Source organism: Perognathus longimembris, chromosome 14, assembly GCF_023159225.1.
Source record: "Perognathus longimembris pacificus isolate PPM17 chromosome 14, ASM2315922v1, whole genome shotgun sequence".
NCBI lineage: Eukaryota > Metazoa > Chordata > Mammalia > Rodentia > Heteromyidae > Perognathus > Perognathus longimembris.
The window spans coordinates 60,935,908-60,959,754 of NC_063174.1; the positions used below are offsets into that span (position 1 = coordinate 60,935,908).

General features: G+C 48.4%; 1 protein-coding gene across 3 annotated transcripts in view; it reads left to right on the top strand.

Moving 5' to 3' along the window:
* Traf3 (TNF receptor associated factor 3) overlaps window positions 1-23,847 on the top strand; it is an 86,147-nt gene that overhangs the window by 55,270 nt on the left and 7,030 nt on the right. For all 3 annotated transcript variants that reach the window (XM_048362417.1, XM_048362419.1, XM_048362418.1), the window contains 8 exons: window positions 2,788-3,042; window positions 4,505-4,556; window positions 7,500-7,604; window positions 8,089-8,256; window positions 13,089-13,169; window positions 14,942-15,016; window positions 16,610-16,702; window positions 23,281-23,421. In XM_048362417.1, coding sequence (XP_048218374.1) covers window positions 2,801-3,042; window positions 4,505-4,556; window positions 7,500-7,604; window positions 8,089-8,256; window positions 13,089-13,169; window positions 14,942-15,016; window positions 16,610-16,702; window positions 23,281-23,421 — 957 coding nt within the window. In that variant the 5' untranslated portion in view covers window positions 2,788-2,800. The remainder of the gene's footprint in view (window positions 1-2,787; window positions 3,043-4,504; window positions 4,557-7,499; window positions 7,605-8,088; window positions 8,257-13,088; window positions 13,170-14,941; window positions 15,017-16,609; window positions 16,703-23,280; window positions 23,422-23,847) is intronic.

A 23,847-nucleotide genomic window follows, 5' to 3' on the forward strand; every position in this document is an offset into this window, starting at 1 on the left:
GTAGAGACCTAGCCTTGAGCAAAAAGAAGCCAGGGATGGTGCTCAGTCCCTGAGTTCAAGCCCCAGTACTGGAGAAAAAAAAACAAAAACAGCCAACAAACAAAAACATAGATTGGACAAGAGTACAGTGTATATTTGAGGGAGCTGGAGCAGTACTGGGGCTTGAACTCAGGGCTGTGGCACTGCCCCTTAGCTTTTTTGCTCAGGGCTGGCATATTTACTTCCAGGTTTTTTTGGTGGGTTATTGGAGATTAGAATTTTATAGACTTTTGCTTGAGCTGGCTTCAAACTGCTCTTCTCAGATCTTAGCTTCCCTGATGGGCTAGGATTACAGGTATGAACTAACAGTGCCTGGCAAGGGAGTTGGTTTAGTCCCTTTAATGAACGGATGGCATGGTGTGAGAAAGGACAGAGGGAGACAGAAGGGAAGCACATCTCAGTGCGGAGGCCACTGCAGGCATCTGGAGCAGCAGATGCATGAGGCCACCATGTCTGGTCCACATTTGGTCACCAGACTTTACTGAAGCAGGCGTCAGAGCAGAGGTGGCTGGGCCCAGAGATGGGCAGGTCCTGGGTACTCAGTTGAGAGGCCTTCTCAAAGGGGGCACAAGAGCCTGGCTGAAAATTTGACCATGTATGAATTGATCTTGACTCTGCCTGGCATTCAAAATTCCTTATTATAAAAGTACATACTCAGGGCTGGGAATGAGGCTTAGCGGTAGAGTGTTTGCCTTGCACGCATGAAGCTCTGGGTTCAATTCCTCAGCACCACATATATAGAAAATGGCCAGAAGTGATGCTGTGGCTCAAGTGGCAGAGTGCTAGCATTGAGCCAAAAGGAACAGGGACAGTGCCCAAGTCCTGAGTTCAAGCCCCAGGACTGACCGAAAAACATAAATTAAAAAAATAAAAGTACATACTTACTGAATAATATCCAGAAGCTAAAGAGAAACCAGCCATTATACCATTATCTGAAATCATTTAATACACAATTTAGATACGTTGGCAAATACTAAGAATGATGAGTCCATTATTATTGCATATTTATCAATGGAGGTATAATTTTAATTAAATCTAATATTCAGGAAACTTGTTACTGCTTTCTATCTTAATTTTTTTTTAATTAAGTATATTTTGTTTTGTTGGTGTTTTGTTTTTTTTTTGCCAGTGCTGGGGCTTGAACTCAGGACCTGGGCACTGTCCCTGTTCCTTTTGCTCAAGGCTAGCACTCTACCACTTGAGCCACAGCGCCACTTCGGCTTTTTCTGTATATGTGGTGCTGAGGAATCGAACCCAGGGCTTCATGTATACGAGGTGAGCACTTTACCACTAGGCCATATTCCCAGCCTATTAAGTGTATTTTTTTTGGTCCTTTTTTTGGTACTGGGGATCAAACCCAGCTCGTGACTGCATGGCTCAGCTGATAACCGCCCTGGGCCGGGGCCCTTGCGACTCACATTGCGAGTGTCTGTTTGTCCATCAGTGAGCCTCAGAGGTGGGCAGAAGCCATCCTTACAAAGCCGGGTCCTCAGGTACAGGATGCGAGCTGCACACGTGCTGGCCCTGTCCCTGGGCCCCTCAGTGCCTGCCTCCACCCTGTGCTTCTCAGGGCTTGGTGTGACAGCATCCTGCAGGCCATGGTTCTGTGTGCAGTTGAGTCGGGGGCGGGGGAGGGGAGGATTCAGGGCTTGGTTTATGGGTGTGGGGGCAGAGACAGGCACTGTGGGTCCTGTGGGCACGTTCTCCTGAGGCTTTACCACGCCCACAGGGAGGTGGTGCTGTGGTCTGGAAGCATGTCAGCTGCAAGTGGTGGAAACCGGAGGCACATCGTGGGCCTGGCCCACTCTTCTCTGTGCTGTAGGGCCACCTGAGCGGGCAGGAAGCTCACTCAGAAGTCAAACTGATGGAGACTGGCGATTGCTCTGGCTGAGATCCTGTGAATGACATGTAATATTTGAAGTTACCACAGAGCAAAGTGTTATGTGTATCGTGTGTGTGTGTCTGTGTGTCTGTGTGTGTGTGTGTCAATTATGGGGCCTGAACTCAGGGCGTGGGCGCTATCCCTGAGCTTCCTTTACTCAAGGCTAGCACTCTGCCACTTTAGCCATTGCTCTACTTTTGCCTTTTTGGTAGCTTTGAGATAAAAGCCTCCCAGATTTTCCTGCCCAAGCTTATTTTGAACTGCGATCCTTAAATTGCAGCCTCCTGAGTAGTTAGGATTACAAACATGAGCACCAGCACCCAGCTAGTATGTGTATCTTAAAGAACCTTGAAAACAGTTAATTAAGTGTGTACATTTTAGAAAGTATTTTGAATAGTCGCGTTAACAGTAGAAGTAAGGTAGCTGCGTAGTCATGTCTACTTCCATCACAAGGGTGGGAAAGAGGGTCTTATCTTTATGTTAAAGCCGAAAGCCTGCTGTTTAGGCACTTTTGCCTGAGCAAACTATGCTATTTTTTTTTTTTTGCATGGGATAACAGGATGGTACTCCATTTACTCTGTCTGTCTGTCTGTCTGTCCTTTTTTTGCCTGTGTGCTGATCCTAGGGCTTGATCCCTGAGCTTTTTTTGCTCAAGGCTAGCACTCTGCCACTTGAGCCACAGCCCCGCTTCTGACTTTTTTTTCTGGTTAGTTGGAAATAAGAGTTTCATAGCCTTTCCTTCCCTGGCTGGCTTTGAACTGCAATCCTCAGATCTCAGTCTCCTGAGTAGCTAGGATTATAGGTGTAGGTGTACAGTACCAGTGCCTAGCTTGGCACTCTATTTATTGCTATTTTTCTCCTGGCAGAATTTTCCACAAAATGGAATCAAGTAAAAAAATGGACTCTGCTGGCGCCCTGCAACCCAACCCACCACTAAAGCTGCAGTCTGACCGTGGCCCCGGGTCTGTGTTCGTCCCCGACCAGGGAGGCTACAAGGAGAAGTTCGTGAAGCCAGTGGAGGACAAGTACAAGTGTGAGAAGTGCCGCCTGGTACTGTGCAACCCCAGGCAGACCGAGTGTGGACACCGCTTCTGTGAGAGCTGCATGGCCGCCTTGCTCAGGTGGGTGCCCGCAGGCCCTTGCTGCTGGACCAGCTCCCTGGCCTGCCCTCCTCCCACTGCTTGCTTATTCCTCGCAGAAGTAAACCCTAAGCCTGGTGCTGGTGGCTCATACCTATAATCCCTTCTCAGGAGGCTGAGATCTGAGGATTGTGGTTCAGAGGCAGCCTGGGCAGGAAAGTCTGTGAGACTCTCATCTACAGTTGATTACCAGAAAAGCCACAAGTGAAACTGTGACTCAAGTGATAGAGTGCTAGCCTTGAGCACAAATGCTCAGGGATAGCACCTAGGCCCTGAGTTCAAGCCCCAGGACTAGCACAAAAAAGAAATCAGTAACCCTGGGAGGCTCAGTGGGATGTGCAGCGCCTTTCCTGAGACTCGGTGGGCCCTGCCTCCCCACACCACGACTTGCTTCCTCAAGCTGCTCCCAGAACGTCTCTCCCAGTGGTGCTGCCATGCTGACCGTGAAGCCGCGGTGGTCTCCACGCGTTACTGTCGACGGCTCGAGTAGCCCACAGTACCGTTGGGAGGTGACAGTAAGCCATTAAAATCTAAGCGCTCTGCTGGGCCATGCTCATGGTCAGCTCGCAGGTGTGGCAGGTCTCTCACCTACGCAGAATTCAGACTGCGTGCTCACGGAGCAGCTGCACGTAGAGCAGGCATCCCTCACCAGCCGAGCACTGATGCTGCCATGATCACAGAGGCCACTTGAACTGTGCTGACGGAACTAGCACAGGCTAAGGAAGCAGCTTCCTCATTGCCCAGGTCCTGCATACTTGTTGGGCGGGCGTCACGCTGGGGGCACTTTTCATGGCCAGGGAGGCCCTCCAGCTCCTCCCCCGCCGGCCGCGCCCCCTTGGGCTGCCTCAAGCCCTAGGCTGATCATGGCAGTCTGGCTCCTCCTCCATCATTCACCTCCACCTCGGTCTTCCTGCTGTGATCTTAGCTCTTAGCCAAACATCTGACTTGGCTGTGTGCACTTGAGGAAGAGACCATGTGAAGCAGGCTTAGTGCTGGCACAGTCGACTCCGCTCCTGATTTCTCCCTAGTCATCCGTGTCTTAGGCCCAAGAGAGGCCTGCAGGTGGCCCAGGGAAGGGAGGCTGGCGGGGAGTAGGCAGTTGGCAGTAGACTAATACACCGTGAAGGTGGCTTGCTGGGGAGCACACGTGGCAGAGGCCCCCTGAGCTCCCGGTCCTCCAGCGTGGCATCTGGTAGAACACATCACTTCCATGTGCATAGACCGCGTTTTCCAAGTAGGACTGGACTAGGCTACTGTACTATATAGATGCCTTTGGGAAAACTGCCTTTTAAAACTAGTTCAGACCTTTTCTCCTGTGACTTCTTATTTAAACTAGATTCTGTGTGCTGCCATGAGCTACAGCAGGCCTGGCCACAAAGGGGGTGACTGTGGGGGGGCGTGGGAGTGGAATTGCTGCTCTAACCTGGTTCCTTGTTTCCTTCAGCAGCTCTAGTCCAAAATGTACTGCGTGTCAAGAAAGCATCATGAAAGACAAGGTATCCTTAGCTTGCTGATACATTGTTTTGTCAAGCATTTTAAACATCTCACATAGCTTGCATTCAGTGCTATGGAACTTGTTTTATCTTGGTTTTGATGGTTTGGCCCAGACGTGTATGAGGACAGACTTTGGAGGTAGGGAGAGTTTCTGTCTACACTGTGTGACTCCTACAAGGCGCTTTGGCCTCAGAGCCCATAGCAGTACCGTTATCACTTGCTAAGGCTCTCTAGGATGTGGAAGGAATGAGGGGTTTGGTTGGGTCAGGTGCTGCAGTGCTTGTCATTGGCAGGGTCACAGTCCGACCACTACTGATGGAGGTCTCTATTCCAGGCAGCTTATACTCAGCTCTTTCACAAGATCTTTTGCTCAACCTTACTAGCCTAAAGGGGTCCTTTGAAATTTTCTCTACATTGCCCCAGTATCTTTTTTTTTTTTTTTTTCCAGTAGTGAGCCTTGAACTCAGCCTGGGTGGTGTCCCTGAGCTCTTTCACACAAGGCTAGCACTCTACCACTGTGAGCCACAGTACCACTTCAGGTTTCCTGATGGTTAATTGGAGATAAGAGTTTCATGGACTTTTCCTGTCCAGGCCGGCTTTGAACCATGATCCTCAGATCTCAGGCTCTTGAGTAGCTAGGATGACAGTGTCTTGAAATTATTAGACATCAGTGACATCCATGTTTAGCTAGCTGGAGCCCACAGGTGTTTTTGTATACTCAGGCAGATGGTCACCTGACTGGTCTTCCAGCTTTCCCAAGACTGTCTCTCTACTAGTGGTCATTCGCCCTCTGCTCATCCCTGCCAGGCACGCTTGTCCTCTGAAATAACTTACTCTTTTTTTTTTTTTGCCGGTCCTAGGGCTTGGACTCTGGATCTGGGCTGGGTGCTGTTTCTTAAGCTTCTTTTGCTCAAGACAGCACTCTGGCAGTTGAGCCACAGCACCGCTTCCGGCTTTTTTGAGTAGTTTATTGGAGATAAGCGTCTCAGGGACGCTCCTGTCTGGGCTGGTTTCAAACCACAATCCTCATATCTCAGCCTCCTGAAGTAGCTAAGATTACAGGTATGAGCCACTGGTGCCCGGCTTCATTCTTAAAGAACTTAAGTAGCAATAAAAATGTGTGTGTTTCCAATATTTTGATTAATGAACCTAACAGCTTTTTTTAATGAAGGTCATTATTTTCCCTGGTAAGACACTTGCACTGGGTAATGTCCAGAGCTCTTGCTGATGTTGGGTTTGTTGGCTAAGACTGCTCAGGTAAGGGCACCCATATAAGGCTGCTGGCTGTAGGGGCCCCTGAACTGCCAGGAATAGGGGCATCTGATAGAATGTGCTCTCGAAGTTGTAGAGATGGAAATTGTCCAACTCTCTATGTGCTCTTCCTAGTATGTATTTGCTGCTTGAGACTCTAGTTAATTACTACAAGAAAAAAATGGTTCAACTCCACTACTTATTTTAACATGATTAACATGTTAATTTGTTCACATGTATCTGACCAGGCGAACTGGGTGAGGGAAAGTTGAAGCCTCAACCTAAGGTTTTAGTATGTCTTGTTTCATTATCCATAATTCGGGTCCTGTTTTTCTACCAAATTGGTAACTAAGGAAAAATGATTTGTTTTATTGGAGAACCATTAATGAGATAGTCTGACGCTGTAGAGCCTCGTGGGCAGAGCAGAGCCCTTTGGACCACCAGGAGACTCAGGTGCGCCCAGTGGCCTCTCAGGTCTCCTCTGGAAAACAGACATTTGCAGTAAATAATCTGAGAGCCTCATCAGCTCCCAAGTTCTATACTTTAGTTACTCTGGCGTTTCAATCAGTGTTTTCTTATTGTAATGTTAAACTCAAATGAGTTAAGGAATTGGTGGTACAGAAAGGAAACTTTATTTCTTTCCTAGTAAAAATAGTGTTTTATTGACTTCATACCTTAACTCATGGCCTTTAAACAATTGTGTTTATGAAGGATTAGGCTTAGCTCCAAATTCGTTGGTTTATTTATTTATTTGGTGCAGGTCCTGGGGCTTAAACTCGGGGCCTGGGTACTGTCCCTGAGCTTATTTGCTCAAGGCTAGTGCCTCTACCACTTGAGTCACAGCTCTGCTTTTGCCTTTCTTTGGGGGAGGTGAGTAGTTAATTTGAGATATAAACCTCATGGGCTTCCTGCCCCCTTTAATTGTAATCCTCAGAGCTCAGCCTCCTGAATAGTTAGGATTACAGATGTGAGCCACTGATGCCCTGACAGGTTTTGTTTTTAACTCTGACAGCTGTTGATTTCATTTCTGTCTGTGGAATTGGGCAATGCCTAAGGACTAAGGTGCTGTGCACTATGTTGTCAGAAAGAGCAGGGTTTAATTGTAAAGCCCAGACAAGTTTTTATTTTCAAGGAGAACCATTTTACTTAGGAACTTAACCTTCGCAATATGTATTTTAAAACTTCCTCTCTGGTGAAAAAATGAGTTGTAAGCAGCATAATCTCAGGAGAAGGAAACAAAATCAGTGTTTACAAATCATCCCCAGATCACAGTCTGATTCAGTAAGCACCCAGTGAGAATGTGGCCCATTCCTGTGGTAGGAGGTGGACCGCCCACCATGGCCTCCTGCTGGCTTCTGACTCCTGTGTCTCAGCATGCACTGGGAGCTTAGGCCTGCCTTGTCCTCAGGTTACAGTGCCCTGGGAACCTAGGTAATCCAAAGTCATGGTCACCAGTTTGGCATAATTCATTTGTTTGGAGTTTATCTAATAAGAGATAGTAGTTAATATTGTATGATTTAAATTATATCTCAGTGGGAACAATGCCTTCATTCTTCTTGTAGAAATAAAGATGGTTCTAATGTTTTCTGAGGCCCACTCTGGACTTCAGATCTTTATAAAGTGGTTTTGCCTTATGCAACATAGCAGCATGTGGTGAATAGGACAGAAGTGAAGAAACTATCTTTCCATTACAGGTGTTTAAGGATAACTGCTGCAAGAGAGAAATTCTGGCTCTCCAGATCTATTGTCGGAACGAAAGCAGAGGCTGTGCAGAGCAGTTAATGCTGGGACATCTGCTGGTAAGACCCAACAGTCACCAGAGCCTTTCATCCAGCTAACCACCTGGCCAGCCAGAATGGTACCCTAAGGAGTCTTTGCTGTATTCTTTCTGAACATAGCCCTACAAGAAGTTGGCCCAATCTCCAGATGTGCAGTTTCATTTTCATAACATCATTCACAGACACCTAGTTAGAATAGAGGGAAATTGGAGCTAGATTTATTAGTATCATATTTTATCCTGGTAGAGTGTTTGAATTAGAGTGAAACAAAGTTCTTGTAGAGATCCACCATTGTCTTAATGTGGAAGAATTGACTCAACTTGTTGGCCAGAGTATGGCTCTGTGGCCACTAATGTGTGGTGTTCTGTGCCCGCCACTCTGTTGTGAAGAGCTGGTCTCCTGGCAAACCGGAAACATACTGTAGGACCTCATTGCATAAAGGCTAGGGTCTGGCAGTTGAGACTTTTTTGGTATGCCAGTTAAGAACTCTTGGTTTCCTCTGCAGGTGCACCTGAAAAATGAATGCCAGTTTGAGGAGCTTCCCTGTGTGCGCGCAGCCTGCAAAGAAAAAGTGCAGAGGAGAGACCTGCGTGATCACGTGGAGAAGGCCTGCAAATACCGCGAGGCCACGTGTAATCACTGCAAGAGCCAAGTCCCGATGATCACGCTGCAGGTGCGGTATCGCGCCCCCCCCAGCCCCCTCCCCCTCCGCTCAGCTTGATGCTTCCTCGCTCCTCCACCGAGCGGCTTTCAAGTGATGACTCTAGTGAGAATAAAGAGAAAGATGGGACTAAATAGCAATTTTCATCTAACTTTATTTCAGAGTAAAGCTGTATTTGTTTTGCCTATTTTGATTTATATAATTAACATTTTCCATTGCCTTGATTGAATATCATTTGGGGTGTCAAAAAATGAAGAATGATTATTTTTAAAAAGGTAGAATTAGTGACTTGTCCCAGAGAATGGCCTCAAAATTTTGATAGATTGCTTATCTTTTCATAGCTGTTCGTCATAACCATCTCTTAAAATAAGCTAATTTATCCTGCAGCGTGGAAGTGCAGCTGTCTGTCTTGGAGAAAGATGAGGATTGGAGTTGTCTGCCTACCTCGTTCATTTTGGTGTGGCTCTGTACTGTGTGTGTGTTGGGATCGTTTCCGCTTCTGTATAAAGGAAGAGGAAAGAGAGGAGAGGTGGAGCTGGACGGTGGAGGACAAAGACTGTAGCCACTGTGTGGTACCCACAAGGACAGTGTCAGGAGCCGGTATGCGCCGTGAAGAAAACCACCCGGTTTCCGGGAGGGTTAGAGATCAGGGCTAGCTTCAGGGAGATTTTCACAGAGGGCTGTGAGACGGGGGAGCCCAGGGTTCCAAGATGGGAGCAGACTCCAGAGAGACGTGAGGGTAAAGGTCATGCACCAGCTGGCAGGGAGGGGTGCAGGGGATGCAGGAGGAAGAGAGCAGTTGTGGGGCAGGGCAAGGGAGTGGCTGATGATCAGAGGGGTGTGAATTGGGGTGATGCCAGCACTGGGGACATGAACCAGAGTGGCTGTCGTGGTGGAGCTTGGTGGGAGATTACAGAGTGGAGGGAGGAAGAGGACCAGTCTTTGCCATGGACATATTTGAACTGGTAATTTTGTGGCCAGGGGCTGGAGCAAGAGGAGAGGAAGTTAGAGTTCACAGAAGCCTGGGAGCAGGCTGCTTAACGGTGGCTACGAGGGAGGTGTTCAGGCCCCGGGGAGTCAGGATGGCAAAGTGCTGCTGAGATGTTGAGCAAGGGGACTGACTTGGCAGGTAGTGCCTAGGGGGTTCGGAAGGGAGGGAGGGAGGGGACAGTGGGAATGCGGCCAGCACTCAATGTAGCCATTGAATTCCTCGTGTACTTTGTAGTTCACGAGTTAGAAGTCTGTTATTCTAGTCACTAAGAATTTTTTGTTAGTGGTGATGGTTGTGGGGCTTGAGCTCAGGGCCTGGACGCTGTCCCTGAGCTTTTTCACTCAAGGCTAGTGCTCTGCCAGTTGGAGCCCTAGCACCACTTGAGGAGTTTTCTGTTAGTTAATTGGAGATAAGAGCCCCACGGACTTTTCTCCCTGGGCTGCCTTTGAACCATGGCTTCTAATGAGAAATGTATTTGAAAAGCAGAATTTCTTCATAGTATGAGAAAGACGCATCATTCACACAGTACTTTCAAGAATGGAATGTCTGGAACTGGTGGTGGACATCCATAATCCCTCCCAGCACTGCGGAGACTAAGGCAGGAGGATCAGAGTTTAATACCCTCTCTCAAAAGATTGGAAGCTTGTGCCACATTATCAGACTTTTGAGACCTCTGTGTGGGTCTCCTCACCACCACTGGATGAGATATGGCACACAAAAACTGAATTACAGCATGTCTGAAAAGCCAGCAGTGAAGCACTGTACAGCAATGCCTGTTAGGACCTGCCGGCTGACAGAGCACCTGGGTTAGCTTAAGAGGCATGGTGCTGGCCAGATCACGCTGGATTCCTACATTCCACTGTCATAAAATTCAAAACAGTCAGGATGAAGTAATAGTGTCAGCTACAAAAAATATGTAATGAAACATTTTTAAGCAAAAGAAGTAGAAATTTTGGGGGAAATTGAGAGCTGGGCACCAGTGGCTCACACCTATAATCCTAGCTACTTAGGAGGCTGAAATCTGAGACTGCAGTGTGAAGCCGGCCCGAGCAGGGATGTCCATGAGAGTCTTATCCCCAGTGAACCACCTAAAAGATGGAGCTCCAAGAAGTGGAGCTGTGGCTCCACTGTCGTAGAGTGCCAGGCCCGGAGTTCAAAGTTCCCAGGCCAGCAACAAAAAATAAAATAATAAATTGAGGATTATCTTAGTGATGGTTTTCTTGAAGTAAAACGGGAGTGAGAATAGGATAGGAAGGACAGGTATGGTGGTGGCTTACCATGTAGTGACACTTTATGCCTTGCACATGTGCTGTATGTATATCAGATTTACATTTAAACTCCATGGCAGTACATACCTGTAATCCTAGCACGTGGGAGGCTAAGGCAGAAGGATTGTGCGTTCAAGACCAGCCTGAGCTACATGGTGAGACATGGTCTCATAAAAACAGTTTTTATTTATAGATGAGAGGCTAGTTTATTAATATGCAGAATTCTTACAAACCAAGAGATTAAATCCATGTATTGTGAATCAGTGTAGTGTATTCTAGCTATTCATTATAACAAACTAAGTTGGTGGCAGAAAATAGTAGAAATGTATACTCTCACCTTTCTGCGTCCAGAAATCAGAAAGCAACATCTTTCCTTTGTAAACTCTGAGGGAGACTCATCTCTTCCTAGCTCCTGCTGGGTGCCAGCAACCCTTAGCTTGTCGCTACTTACTCTTCTCTGCCTGTGTTCACATGGCACTCGTTCTGAACAAGCCCTTGCCTCTTCTCCAGATGCCAGTCATCAAGTTTAGGGTCCGGCCTAATGCGGCATGAATTACACCTTCAGAGACATGTCTTTGAGGCTGTAAATGGACATAATCCTACGCTAAGAAGACACCATTCAGCTATTCATTCCCCTACAGTGGGCAGAGCCTGGGAGGGAGACAGGTCACAGGAAATTTTAAAAATTACCCAAGAACTGCAAGCCCATTTGCAAATACTGAAAGGTGTCGAACTGGCAAAGGGGTGTGGGCATACACTCTCAGGATGATGGTAGTGGACTGGTAGCAGGTTACTGGAGGGACGTTGGGCAACACCTATCAAAATCCAACTTAAAATATATGGGTCCTACAAAACCTGGTTCTAGCAAGCATCACTTAGACATCCTCATACAGTTTTGGAAAGATATATCAACACTCCCTCTAGCCTTCCCAGCCGTGCCTAAAGCCCTGCCCTGCCCTGTGGCCTCTGCTCTGTCTCTCAGCCCTGTTTTGCCTTAATTATGCCCGTGAAGTAGCAGTAAGTGTGGGACGATTGTTATAACTTTGCTGCTTCGTGGGTGTTCACCTATTGCTGGGGTCTTGGGAACACGGCTCCCACGATAGGTGAGGGCTCACTGTGCTGATCTGGGCAGTGGCTGGGTAGATGAAGGTGGGAGTGGGTGGGTTCAGAGGGCAGAGCAGCCAGCCCTGGGTCAGCTCTCCAGCCCTCTGGAGGGGCGGGGGTCTGGGCGCTCCTGGCTCACGGGTGGAGTCAGGTGGAGAGGTAGGGTTCTCACAGAGGTTTCTCACTGGTGTATGCAGCCGTACCCTGCAGTGCCTGGGAGCTTGGGACCTGGGTGCGTCCCACATCCTGGGGTTCCCAGCAGTGTTCCCATCAAGGGAGGCCTGTGTGGACAGGAGCTGCCCTGTCCGGGCCTCCGGTCAGCTTGGGTGGCAGTGGACTTGCCTTCTGTGAGCTTTGTAGACCCGTGGGCCCCATTGGGAGAGCAGAACAACCTCCACCTTGTAAGTGTTGCCTCTGTGTTGCAGACCCACTGTGTATTCCCAGACTCAAGGGCTTTCAAAACCAGCAAACCAGGCTCCTCCCCAGAGAGCAGCGTCGGGCCCCCAGCCCGTGCTTCTCTGCTGTGGAACACTGTCCTTCACCTCCGTGTATCACTTCAGCAGCAGAGCCAGAAAACCTGGCAAGACATGGCAGCACCCCAGGCCACCGCAGAGAACCCTGCCAGGGATCCTCTCTGCTCAGTGGCGGTTGTTCATCACATGCCCCTCTGCTACTGCCCTGGTGCCTAGCTGGTGCTACTGCTTTACAGAGCCATTGTGTTTGCCCCGAATTGCTTTCCTTGCTTTGCTTGTGGGCAGATGCACTGGACAGGTGCCCAGCAAGGCCCCCCCCCCCGCCCCCGGCATTGAGTTTAACGGTTGCCATCTTCTGACTCTGCAAAGATGACATTTGTGCCTATCCCTATCTCCCATGTACTGTACAATCTAGAGAAGGCATCAGGAAGATGACTTAAATACCTGGTAGAAAGCCCAGTGCTGGTCTGGTGGCTCATACCTGTAACCCTGAGACCTGAGGGTTAAGGTTTGGAGCCACCTGGGCAGACAAATAAGTGAGACTCTTATCTCCATGTAACCACCAAAAAGCCAGAAATGGAGATGTGGCCCAGCTGCATAGCACCAGCCTTGAGCAGAAAAGCTAAGGGACAGCACCCAGGCCCTGAGTTCAAGCCCCAGTCCCAGCACAGGACAAACATAAATGCTCATATGCTGTTTTCACATATTTGGGAAGCATCCTGTGCTGACCACACACTGAGAGAGACTAGAGAAAGCCCAGAGAGCGCGGGTGCCTGAGCCACTGGTTAGAAGCAGCCAAGGTGCTGAAGATAGTCTTGAGCAGGTCATTGTTAGGTGCCCCTGCCCGGCAGTGTGTCCTCGACACACTGCCTACTTGTTCAGACTTGATTCAGCACCCTTCACGACTCACCCACGTGGGACGTGCGTGCTGCCGTTTCAAACGCTGCTGACGGCGTCTGCGGGGACTGGTGTGTGTTTAGTGTTGACGCACTTCCTTTTTCTCTGTAGAAACACGAAGACACAGAGTGTCCTTGTGTGGTGGTGTCCTGCCCTCACAAGTGCAGCGTCCAGACTCTCCTGAGGAGCGAGGTAAGGCGCAGCCAGGTCTGTACTGTTGGAAGAATTTCCAGGATCTTAGACACACTCTCTTGAATGCCTCTCCACTCAGAGGTCTCTGAAGTAGGATCACAGATGTCTTTATTTTTGCTTCAGAGTTTTTATTTCAAAATAAGATCTTTAAACTGCATCTTTCTTACAGCGAAAAGAGCTGTTTGGCTGTAGATTAGTCTTGCCTCTATGGTGAGGCTCCTGTAAATTCTGTAAGTATTAGAGAAGGCTGATAAAAAACAGGTTAGGAGGAGGTAGGACAAAAAGTTTATGAAACTGCCATGTAAAACTCAGTCTGTGCTTGATTTGGACACTATTTAGGTTTGTGACAATGCTATTCATGGGCTTGAAAGAATGTAAATTGGCTTTGCTCGGAGCCTTGTCCCTGAGGTCCAGGGCTGACCCCTTGCTGGGAGCCTTTGCGTGATTTCCTCCATGTATAGCTCAGGACTTCCTGACCAGGTTCAGGGAACTGGCAAGCTCAGTAGGCTGCTGATCCTCAACTAGCACCATTCTGGCTGGTTCACAGACCATTCTCAAAGGCTGGCCAGGTCCCTCCGGCATTGTTCTGCACCAGCCTCTTCTTACTGAAATAGAGCCAAAGCAGAGGTGGCTGGGGGTCCCCTTTTCTAGACAACAGCCTGGAGGGATGACTGCCTCACCTGTGGTAGACAAGAAGTCCCAGGTTCCAGCCTTACCCAGGTGTTGCCCCATATTTAAGCCTCTGGGGACAAGACAGCAAAAGCACATTCTAGGTCTCTGTTTGAATTAGCCTAGTGCATAATTCCATGTCTTTATTTTATTTTGCCAGTCCTGGGCCTTGTACTCAGGGCCTGAGCACTGTCCCTGGCTTCTTTTTGCTCAAGGCTAGCACTCTACCACTTGAGCCACAGCACCACTTCTGGCCATTTTCTATATATGTGGTGCTGGGGAATCGAACTCAGGGCTCCATGCATATGAGGCGAGCATTCTACCACTAGGCCATGTTCCCAGCCCCAATTCCATGTCTTTAAAATACAGGGTTTTTTTTTTAGTTTCATTTCCCTTCCTGGGGCATCATAAGTAGTTTTGCTAGCTGACTCACCAACACTGGAGGTGAATGAGAGGTTTTCCTTATGGGATAAAGTATCTGTTGCCAATCCCTCCTAACCAATTAGAAGAGTCATCAGGTTTGTGTTAGAATGGCCATAGAGGTCTTTGAAAAGCTTTTGAGTATCTACCTGTCCTCGAGTTTCCCCTCCAGCCTTTTCATGTGAAAGAAAAACTTAACTTCAGTAATCTTGAGTACTTGGAGAACTGGCGTAGCATGTGTGCTTGCTTTGAAAATTGGTTATTTTTGTCTATTGTATTTAGGTGTGTGACCCAGTTACATCCCTAATGCTTTCTATTTTTTGTGTTTCATGTAACTTTTGTTTATAGTCTTTAAATGTGTGTTCAGTTTATGTTTCCTTTTCTTTCTTTTTTAATTCTGGCACTTCAGATTGCATGTCACATTTTGAACAATTTGTTCTAAAGAAACTGCAAGTGTAAGAAATGTTATAGTAAATGTATCTCTGTATATTGGTGTGTATGTGTGTACACATGATGAAACTATAGTGACTGCCTCTAAGTGTAACAGGCAGATGATGTGTACACACGCCTGGATTTGATAAACACCCTTAACAGTATAGCCCAGATGCTCTCTGTGCCCTGATGTGTTTGAACATTTTCATGCAAACGTTTGTGCCACAACTCATGTCTCTTTCCCGTTGCAGTTGAGTGCACACTTGTCAGAGTGTGTCAATGCCCCCAGCACCTGTAGTTTTAAGCGCTATGGCTGCGTTTTTCAGGTCAGTATCCAACATCTGCCCTTCCCAGTCCCTGCCGTACTACCGTGAGAGAAAGTTCTCATGTTAACATGTTAACACGCACATGCTGGACTTTTTAGTCTTGATTGTGAAACTGGCACACCTGCTGCATGGATGCAGGCTGCACGTGCAGCAGGCGTGGCACTTGCTTGCCAGGCTGGGGGTGTTTTGCGACCCTGTGCTGAGGAGGAAGCCAGGACATATGGAGCGCAACAGCGAAGCCAGCTCGGAAGGGTGGGGCAGGTGGTGGGCAGTGATGCTCTTGGTGGCGTTTCTGCAGAAGCATTGGCTGCTACTTGACTACAAGCGACTCAGCAACTGGACACAGTGTGTCAGCACTCGGCTGTAAGCGCCACACACAGGTCCATAAAGGTGTTTTGTTTACTCAGCTGCACTAACTCTGCGCCAGACGGAGCACAGTGCATAGAAACCACACCTCCCGGGCAAGCTGGGGTTGCTGCTTACGGAGCAGAAGAAGCCTACTTCTGCATTTTCATTGTTTCGTTAGCTTATCTGAAATGGCTAGTGAGTTAGGACTGAGTTTTCATTTAATTGTACATCTTAACCTTTCAGCTACCAAAAGACAAAATATATCATCACGAAAGCATTGCCTATTTAATTTTAAGTATCGCTCGTACATTATCATGAAGTCAGTACAGACAGCCAGGATCATGGTATTGTCTGAGAAGTACAACCTACAAGTAGGAGCATAGCTCCCCCTTGCTGTAGTCTGGGATGAGGCGGAGCCCTGTTATGTCGTACGTAGTGCCATCCATCCTCTGTGTATGTGTATGTGTATGCTGATATGAAGCAGCACTTATATCACCATACATATATGGGCATTCTATGTACAGAGTACATGTTTTGGAGATCATAAAATGCTTCTTCTGGCTTCTTAATTTTCCAGTATCAAAACAAATTACATTCTTGAGTTAAACATAGGAAGTACTATTTAATGTGATTGTTCTCGACTCCTTAATGGTCTCCATCTTATGTACTCTGTAGATTGTTTATGTTTTGTATGTAATTTTCTCAGTATACTCGGGAAGATCAGCAGCTTTATGGATGCCGTGTATTTGAGGTAGTCAGTTAATTCTCAGTCAGTTGCTCAGAATCCTCCGTGCTGTGCGTCCGCTGGACTACTGTCCCAGCACCCAGCCGCTGCTGCAGTTCCTGGACATATCATAATTAGACTTGATGAGAATCATTTATAGAGGAACAGGAATGATTGTAAAATGTCATTTCTTGACGTTGCTCATGGGAAGTGTTGCTGGGGAGTGACTCCGCTGGAGGAGGGAGGAGCTCAGCCTGGAGCTGCCCAGCAGCAGCCGGGTGCTTTCCCTTGGTGTGGTCAGCACGGCCATAGGCTAGGGGCCCAGTGGGACCGCGCATGGAGACACTTCCCTCCCGTGCGGTGCGGGTGTGGTGCGGCGGGAGGTGGAGGGACTTGCTTACTGGGAGGTGGAGGGACTTGCTTACTGGGAGGTGGAGGGACTTGCTTACTGGGAGGTGGAGGGACTTGCTTACTGGGAGGTGGAGGGACTTGCTTACTGGGACCTGCCTTTGCTCTCTCAGGGGACGAACCAGCAGATCAAGGCGCACGAGGCCAGCTCTGCGGTGCAGCATGTCAACCTGCTGAAGGAGTGGAGCAGCTCCCTGGAGAAGAAGGTACAGGATCCCGGCTCTGGCTTTTCCAGGGCTTTCTAGTTACACACATTATTTATTTAAAGAAAGAGTCTTTTCATAGTTATTAATAGTTTGGAGATAAAAGAAACCACCAAGGATTATCAGCTAAGCCTTTTTGTATGATCTTGGACTATAAATGAAGAGGTTTCATTGTTCTTGGGGGTTTTTTTGGTTGTCAAGCAAGAATACAGTGGTGTTTTCTTTTGTTTGGTTTTGTTTTTGTTGTCAGTCCTGGGGCTTGAACTCAGGGCCTGAGCACTGTCCCTGGCCTCTTTTTGCTCAAGGCTAGCACTCTGCCACTTGAGCCACAGCGCCACGTCTGGCTTTTTCTATATATGTGGTGCTGAGGAATCGAACCCAGGGCTTCATGTATACGAGGCAAGCACTCTACCACTAGGCCATATCCCCAGCCCCTGGTGTTTTCTTTTTCCCAGTCACTTTGTGGTTATCGGGCATAAATCTGAGGCGGTCAGACTCCCACCCCCCCCCCCCCCCAATGCACACCCCATCACTTTGTGAAGGGCAATCGCTCCTCCTCCAGGCACACAACCCACAACCCACTGCTCCCTCCAGGCATGCAACCCTCTCCCCCCCTCCAGGCCACAACCCGCCCCCCCTCCAGGCATGCAACCCTCTCCCACCCTCCAGGCCACAGCCCACTGCCCCCCTCCAGGCCACACCCGCTCCCCCCTCCAGGCCACAACCCGCCCCCCCTCCAGGCCACAACCCGCCCCCCCCTCCAGGCCACAATCCGCCCCCCCCTCCAGGCCACAATCTGCCCCCCCTCCAGGCCACAACCCGCCCCCCTCCAGGCACATTGCTGCTTTGGCTCTTAACAGCCCAGTAGGGTGCTGAGATGAGCAGAACATACTCTGTAGCCCCAAATTCTTGCTTCCTGGCTCCTTACAGAACAAGAAGTTTGCCAGCCCCTGACGTGACTGATTGTATCAGATGTCTTAGGAGAGGTGGGTAGTACAAACCTCTCCCTATCCCATGTGTGGGAGATTGAAAAGCCGGCTGCTAACTGTAGAGCCACGGCTGCCCTAGGGCTTTGCCCTCACCCCGCCCCCTGCTGTCAGCAGGACCCCTCCACACTGCTGGCTCTGCCTCTCAGGACAAGATGAATCCCTGCCAGAGCCCTGAATTCTTCCTGGTGGCTTATTTACAAAAATGCATAATTAATTAAATATGCTGCAGCACCTATTGAGAATCTGTAGCAGGAAGGTAACAAGATTAGTTGAAATAGCCAATGGATTTGACATTTGAGTTTTCAAAAATTAAAAGATGTGAACATCTTGTCCCAAGTGTTTGTGGGGTTTTTTTTTTTGCCAGTCCTGGGCCTTGGACTCAGGGCCTGAGCACTGTCCCTGGCTTCTTTTTGCTCAAGGCTAGCACTCTGCCACTTGAGCCACAGCGCCACTTCTGGCCATTTTCTGCATATGTGGTGCTGGGGAATTGAACCCAGGGCCTAATGTATACAAGACAAGCACTCTTGCCACTAGGCCATATCCCCAGCTCCATGGAGTTCTTTTCTTTCTTTTTTTTTTTTTTTGCCAGTCCTGGGCCTTGGACTCAGGGCCTGAGCACTGTCCCTGGCTTCTTTTTGCTCAAGGCTAGCACTCTGCCACTTGAGCCACAGCGCCACTTCTGGCCATTTTCTAGATATGTGGTGCTGGAGAATCGAACCCAGGGCTTCATGTATAGGAGGCGAGCTCTCTTGCCACTAGGCTATATTCCCAGCCCCTTGTGTTTGTTTTTGAGATGGGGTCTTGCTACCTTTCCCCTCACCAGTCTTGAACTCAGTCCTCCCACCTCTGCCCCCTACACAGGGGACAGCGTCTGGGATTACAGGTGTACACTGCACACTATATGCCTGGCTAAATGTTAAGCATCAATATTCTTTTAAGAGTCTAAATTTTTTCTTTTTTGGTTGTGGGGCTTGAACTCAGGACCTGGGTGCTGCTGTCCCTAAGCTTAGTGCTCAAGGCCAGCGCTCTGCCACTTTGAGCCACAGAGCCACTTCTGGTTTTCTGGTGTTCAGCTGGAGATAATCTCTGACTTTGCTGCCCAGGCTGATTTTGGACTGTGATCCTCAGATCTCAGCCTCGGTGTAGTTAGGATTACAGACACGAGCCACCATTACCCGGCTTTGAACTCATGCCCTCATGCTTCCCAGACAGGCAAGTGCTCTCGCACTTGAGCCACATCCTGGCCCTGGGTCTAAACCCTTAAAGTACAGGTGTTCGCGAAAGCTGGCATGGCAGAGATTGCTAGCTTAAGCGTATAAGATAAACCTGAAGCACTAAGAAGCCAACGCCACACGTGCATGTAGTGCGGCAAGGGTGCTTTGCTCAGCAGTGAATGAAGCTCATGGTGGCAGAGGTGGTGGCGGTTTTCACACGAGCCCCTAAGGTCTGCACTGCATTCATTGATGGCCTAACTACAGATCTGTTTCCTCTTTTTGAAGATCTCAAGGCATCTTCCTTCCCATAGATGCTCTTTCTCATTTAAAAGGCGCTTCCTTTCGTTGTAGGAATTACTGTTGTGACCCCTGTACTGGCTACATGGTAATTTAATTTAGTGGCTCTGTGGTGTGTGGTTATGTAGCGGGGACAATTGGGAAGTTGTGGTGCTGTCACCCCTCTGCCCCCAGGCTGGGTTCTGTGGGGACATGCTCTCCTCCCATGCGCCTGGTGGGCAGAGGTTTCCCCAGGGCAAGCAGTTTGCATCATTGGAAACCACAGGACTTGATAAGCAGGGTAGCCTGCCTGCCTGCACTGTGGCCACAGCTTCTCACTTAGACTGCCACCTGCTGGGTCAGGGATGGGTCCCCAGGCGTGAGATGCATTCGATTGCATAGCTGCTGAGCTGTCTGGGATATTCACCCTCTTGACTGTTGCTCAGGACTGTATGTCTGTGGCTGCCCATCAAAATTGAGACTTGGCCCCACCGTCCAGGAGCTGAGCCTCGTTTGTGCTGACAAGGGTGCGTGCCTGCCCGCCCTGTACCCAGCAGCAAAGGGTGGCCAGCAGGGGACACACTCACGCTTTCTTAGACTGGGAATTGATTTCTCATTATAGAATTATTCTATTGAGGGCTGGGGATGTGGCCTAGTGGCAAGAGTGCTTGCCTCGTATACATGAAGCCCTGGGTTCGATTTCCCAACACCACATGTATAGAAAATGGCCAGAAGTGGCGCTGTGGCTCAAGTGGCAGAGTGCTAGCCTTGAGCAAAAAGAAGCCAGGGACAGTGCTCAGGCCCTGAGTCCAAGCCCCAGGACTGGCCAAAAAAACAAACAAAACAATTATTCTATTGGAATATCCTGTTATTTTGTTGATCATAATAGAAAACAGAGCATTTGTGTTGGTTGAGGAGAGTTATGTAAAAAATGTGGATTTTATTAGAAACACCTATGTTGTATTTTAGGTAAAATCAGAGATAAATAAAGGTAGAATGCTTTCACCGAAAGAGGCTAAGGTAGAGGATGGAGGGGTGAAGAGGAGAAGGGGAGCCATTCTCATTGGCTGTGTAGAGATTACACTGTGCTGCTTACGCGCACACTTGCCAGCTAGATCTACACAGACAGCAGCCGCTTACGAGGCGGATGAAGCCAGCCTGCAGCACTCGGGGCTGGGGTGATGTTTCAGACGAACAGATGTGCATTCAAAGTTCTACTGGGGAATCCTTAAATGAAAGACATTAAGAGTTTAGTTAGCATGATGTATGCTCATTACTGGGAGTTGCTTCTGCTCATACTTGGTTTGTGGCAGAAAAGTTGATGTTTAGGAAATATTTAGTTTTGTTTTCTTATTTTTTTATTTTTGTTTTTGTAAATGGCTCGCATAACTTGTTTCTTGCTTTCTCTACCCCCTGTGTCAACCTCCTACATCTGTGCTACACCTTCACCTTTATAAACCCCAATTTGAGGACTGCTCGGGGTCACGGTGGCAGCTCCCAAGTCTGCGCTGTGTCCTTGGCCCGTCAGCCCGCTTTTCACTGTCACAGTTCAGCTCCCGAGTCTGTGCTGCTGCATCCCTGGCTAGTCAGTTTGCTTTTTGCTTCCCCAATAAATCCATCTTTTTGCTTGAGACTGTCTCTGAGTGGTGGACTCTTTTTTTTTTTTGGCCAGTCCTGGGCCTTGGACTCAGGGCCTGAGCACTGTCCCTGGCTTCTTCCCGCTCAAGGCTAGCACTCTGCCACTTGAGCCACAGTGCCACTTCTGGCCGTTTTCTGTATATGTGGTGCTGGGGAATCGAACCTAGGGCCTCGTGTATCCGAGGCAGGCACTCTTGCCACTAGGCTATATCCCCAGCCCATGAGTGGTGGACTCTTGGAGGGGCGGGGAACCCCTCCCTCGAACCCCGTAACAGGCAAAGCTGCTATGTGGCACGGCCGATGCTCCTCTCCTCCGTAGTCTAAATAAAGTTCATAACCTTAGGCTTCATCACTTGGAAGGAAAGCTGGTGGGGGTAGGGGTGGGGGTGTGCATGCGTGCACACACGTGTGCACGCATGCACATGCTAGTCCCGGGGCTTGAACTCAGGGCTCGGGTGCTATCCATGGGCTTTTTTGCTCAAGGCCAGTGCTCTACTACTTGAGCCACAGATCCACTTCTGGCTTTGTCAGTCGTTGAGATAAGAGTCTCATGGACTTTGCTGTTCAGGGTGGCTTGGAATCATGATCCTCAGATCTCAGCTTCCTGAGTAGCTAGGATTAAACATGCTGAGTAGCTATGGCCATTGGTCTTTAGTTATCTGTTTTTAAATGGATAGCCTCAGGATTCAGTTCTTATTACATCTTATTTTTGTTTTGTTTTGCTTTGTTTTGGAAGTAGTGGAGTTTGAACTCAGGGCTTTGCACTTCCTTGTCAAGCAAATTCTCTACTACTTGAGCCATGCCTTGAGTGCTGCACACTCTAGTTATCGCTCTAGGTCTTGCTCTTTCCCTGGGTTGGCCTGAGCTGTGAGCCTCCCATTTCCATACACTGCCACGGATAGGCCACCCCCATCTCACGCCTAGTTTTGTTGAGGTGATTGCAGGTAGTAGTCATCTTGGTGACTACTGGCTGTGCTGGTCCTTAAGCCTCCGTGGCTTCAGAGCCAGGCAGGAGCAAGCTGTAGAGCTCAGGACGGTGGTAGAACTCCAGTGTCGGATGCCCCTCATGGAAACCTCAGCTTCCTGGGGGAGCTGGCTTTGAACTCCTCATCTCAGGGGCTTTTCACATAGGTGTACACTTGGCATTACTGGGGATGGAACTCAGGTCCTCAAACTTGCTAGGCAAATGCTCTTGTGATTGGTCAACATCCCCAGTCCTTTCAGGTAGGGGCTCGTACTGTCACCCAGGCCTGTTTCAGACCACTGTCCTCTTACTCTACCTCCCAGGTAGCTGGGATTGCAGGCATGTATCACTGTGCCTGGACAGGAACTACTTACTTTTCAGAAAGCATAGGTCCAAGGTGGGCTTGGACATATCTTCAGGCTCCTTCCTCTGACGGTCAGTGGCTCACTTGGTCCCTCCGGTGGCAGCTCCTGCTTTTCCCTGAGAGGTTAGTAGGTTGGCCCCAGAGGGGCGCAGGAGCACCTGACGTTATTGTCACTATGCTTTTGGTATCAGGGACTTTTCAACTGCAGGATGTGACTGCTGGAACATGAAACAGCATTGAGCAAGTTGTGAATGACAAGTAATAATGTACACACAGTTCTTAGATCGGGCTGACCCAAATTCTCATCCTCCTACTTCCCTTTCTTCTTGCCAGAGCTGGGACAGCAGCTGTTAGCTAAAGAGTTCAGTGTCATGTTTTCATGTACATATACACACATACTCACACAGTGAAATGATTACATCTAGGTACCATCAATTATGTTGCTTATTTTTCATGATATAAACATTTAAAATCTGCTCCTGACAACTTTGGAATATGCGATACTATTAACAATGGTCACTGTGTGCAATAGACCTCAAAAACACATTCTCTGTCTGATGAAATCTCGTGCCTTTGACCAGCACCTCCAACTACCCTTCTCACGCTATTTCTGGCAGACTTTTAGACTGCACACATCATTGAAATGGTGAGGAGTTTCCTCCTGCGTCTGGTCTGCTTCACCTTGCACAATGCCCTTCAGAGACCAGCAGTTTTTAAAGTTAAACCAAATAAATATAAAATAGTAGGGTCCATTCTAAGTTAAGTGCAAGTAGGGTTTTGTGAAACCTGTTTTCCAACTACACTTACACAGTGGTTCTGCAAATTGTGAAATATCTTTTTGTTATGTTTCCTGATAAAGATTTGGAAGCTATTCTGGTAAAAGATCTTTTTTTCAGCAAACACTTAAAAGGCAGCTCTCTTGTGCACTTGTGTCCACTGCTTCTTGTGCTCTGCTTGTCTGATAAGGAAGATCTGAGAGACCACACCTATAGGGATTTGTCCTGTCAAGATGGCTGACAGGACGTCCTGAATTTCAGTGAACTAGTAAAAGATTTGTCTTGTTATGTTTGCTATCATGCTGTTTAATCAGTTTCAAAACCACATTTGCTAAGCTAATTGAAGAATCTCTTTTTCAGGTTTCCTTGCTGCAGAATGAAAGTGTAGAAAAAAACAAGAGCATACAAAGTTTGCACAATCAGATATGTAGCTTTGAAATTGAAATCGAGAGACAAAAGGAAATGTTGCGGAATAATGAATCCAAAATACTTCATTTACAGGTAAGCAGCTAGGACTAGCAGGGTCAAAGGGCAGTGGAGCTATCTGTGCCTCCCTCGGGGCCCCTCAGCACTGTAGAAGCTGAGGACTGGCTGGCCTTGGACCGACCTGGAGGCCAGCCCGGTGTTCCCTTTGCTGTCCTGCTGAAATGAAGACTTGGGGGCAATCTGAGTCTGCACGGGGCCGAGCTGGGCCAAAAGACAATTTGTTGTGGCTGGGGTGTAGCCAGGTGGTAGAGTACATGCTTAGCATGGGCAAAGAAAGACCATCCATGTTCTGTCCCCGGGACCGCAATAGAGAAAAAAAGTCACTGTATTATTACTTAAGATCTATAGGTCATGAATCTTTGTATGCACTTCCACTTCCCAGTGTGAAACGAAGCCAACTGCTCATTCTGAGTTTTACCCACGCTTCCCCGGCTTTGTTTC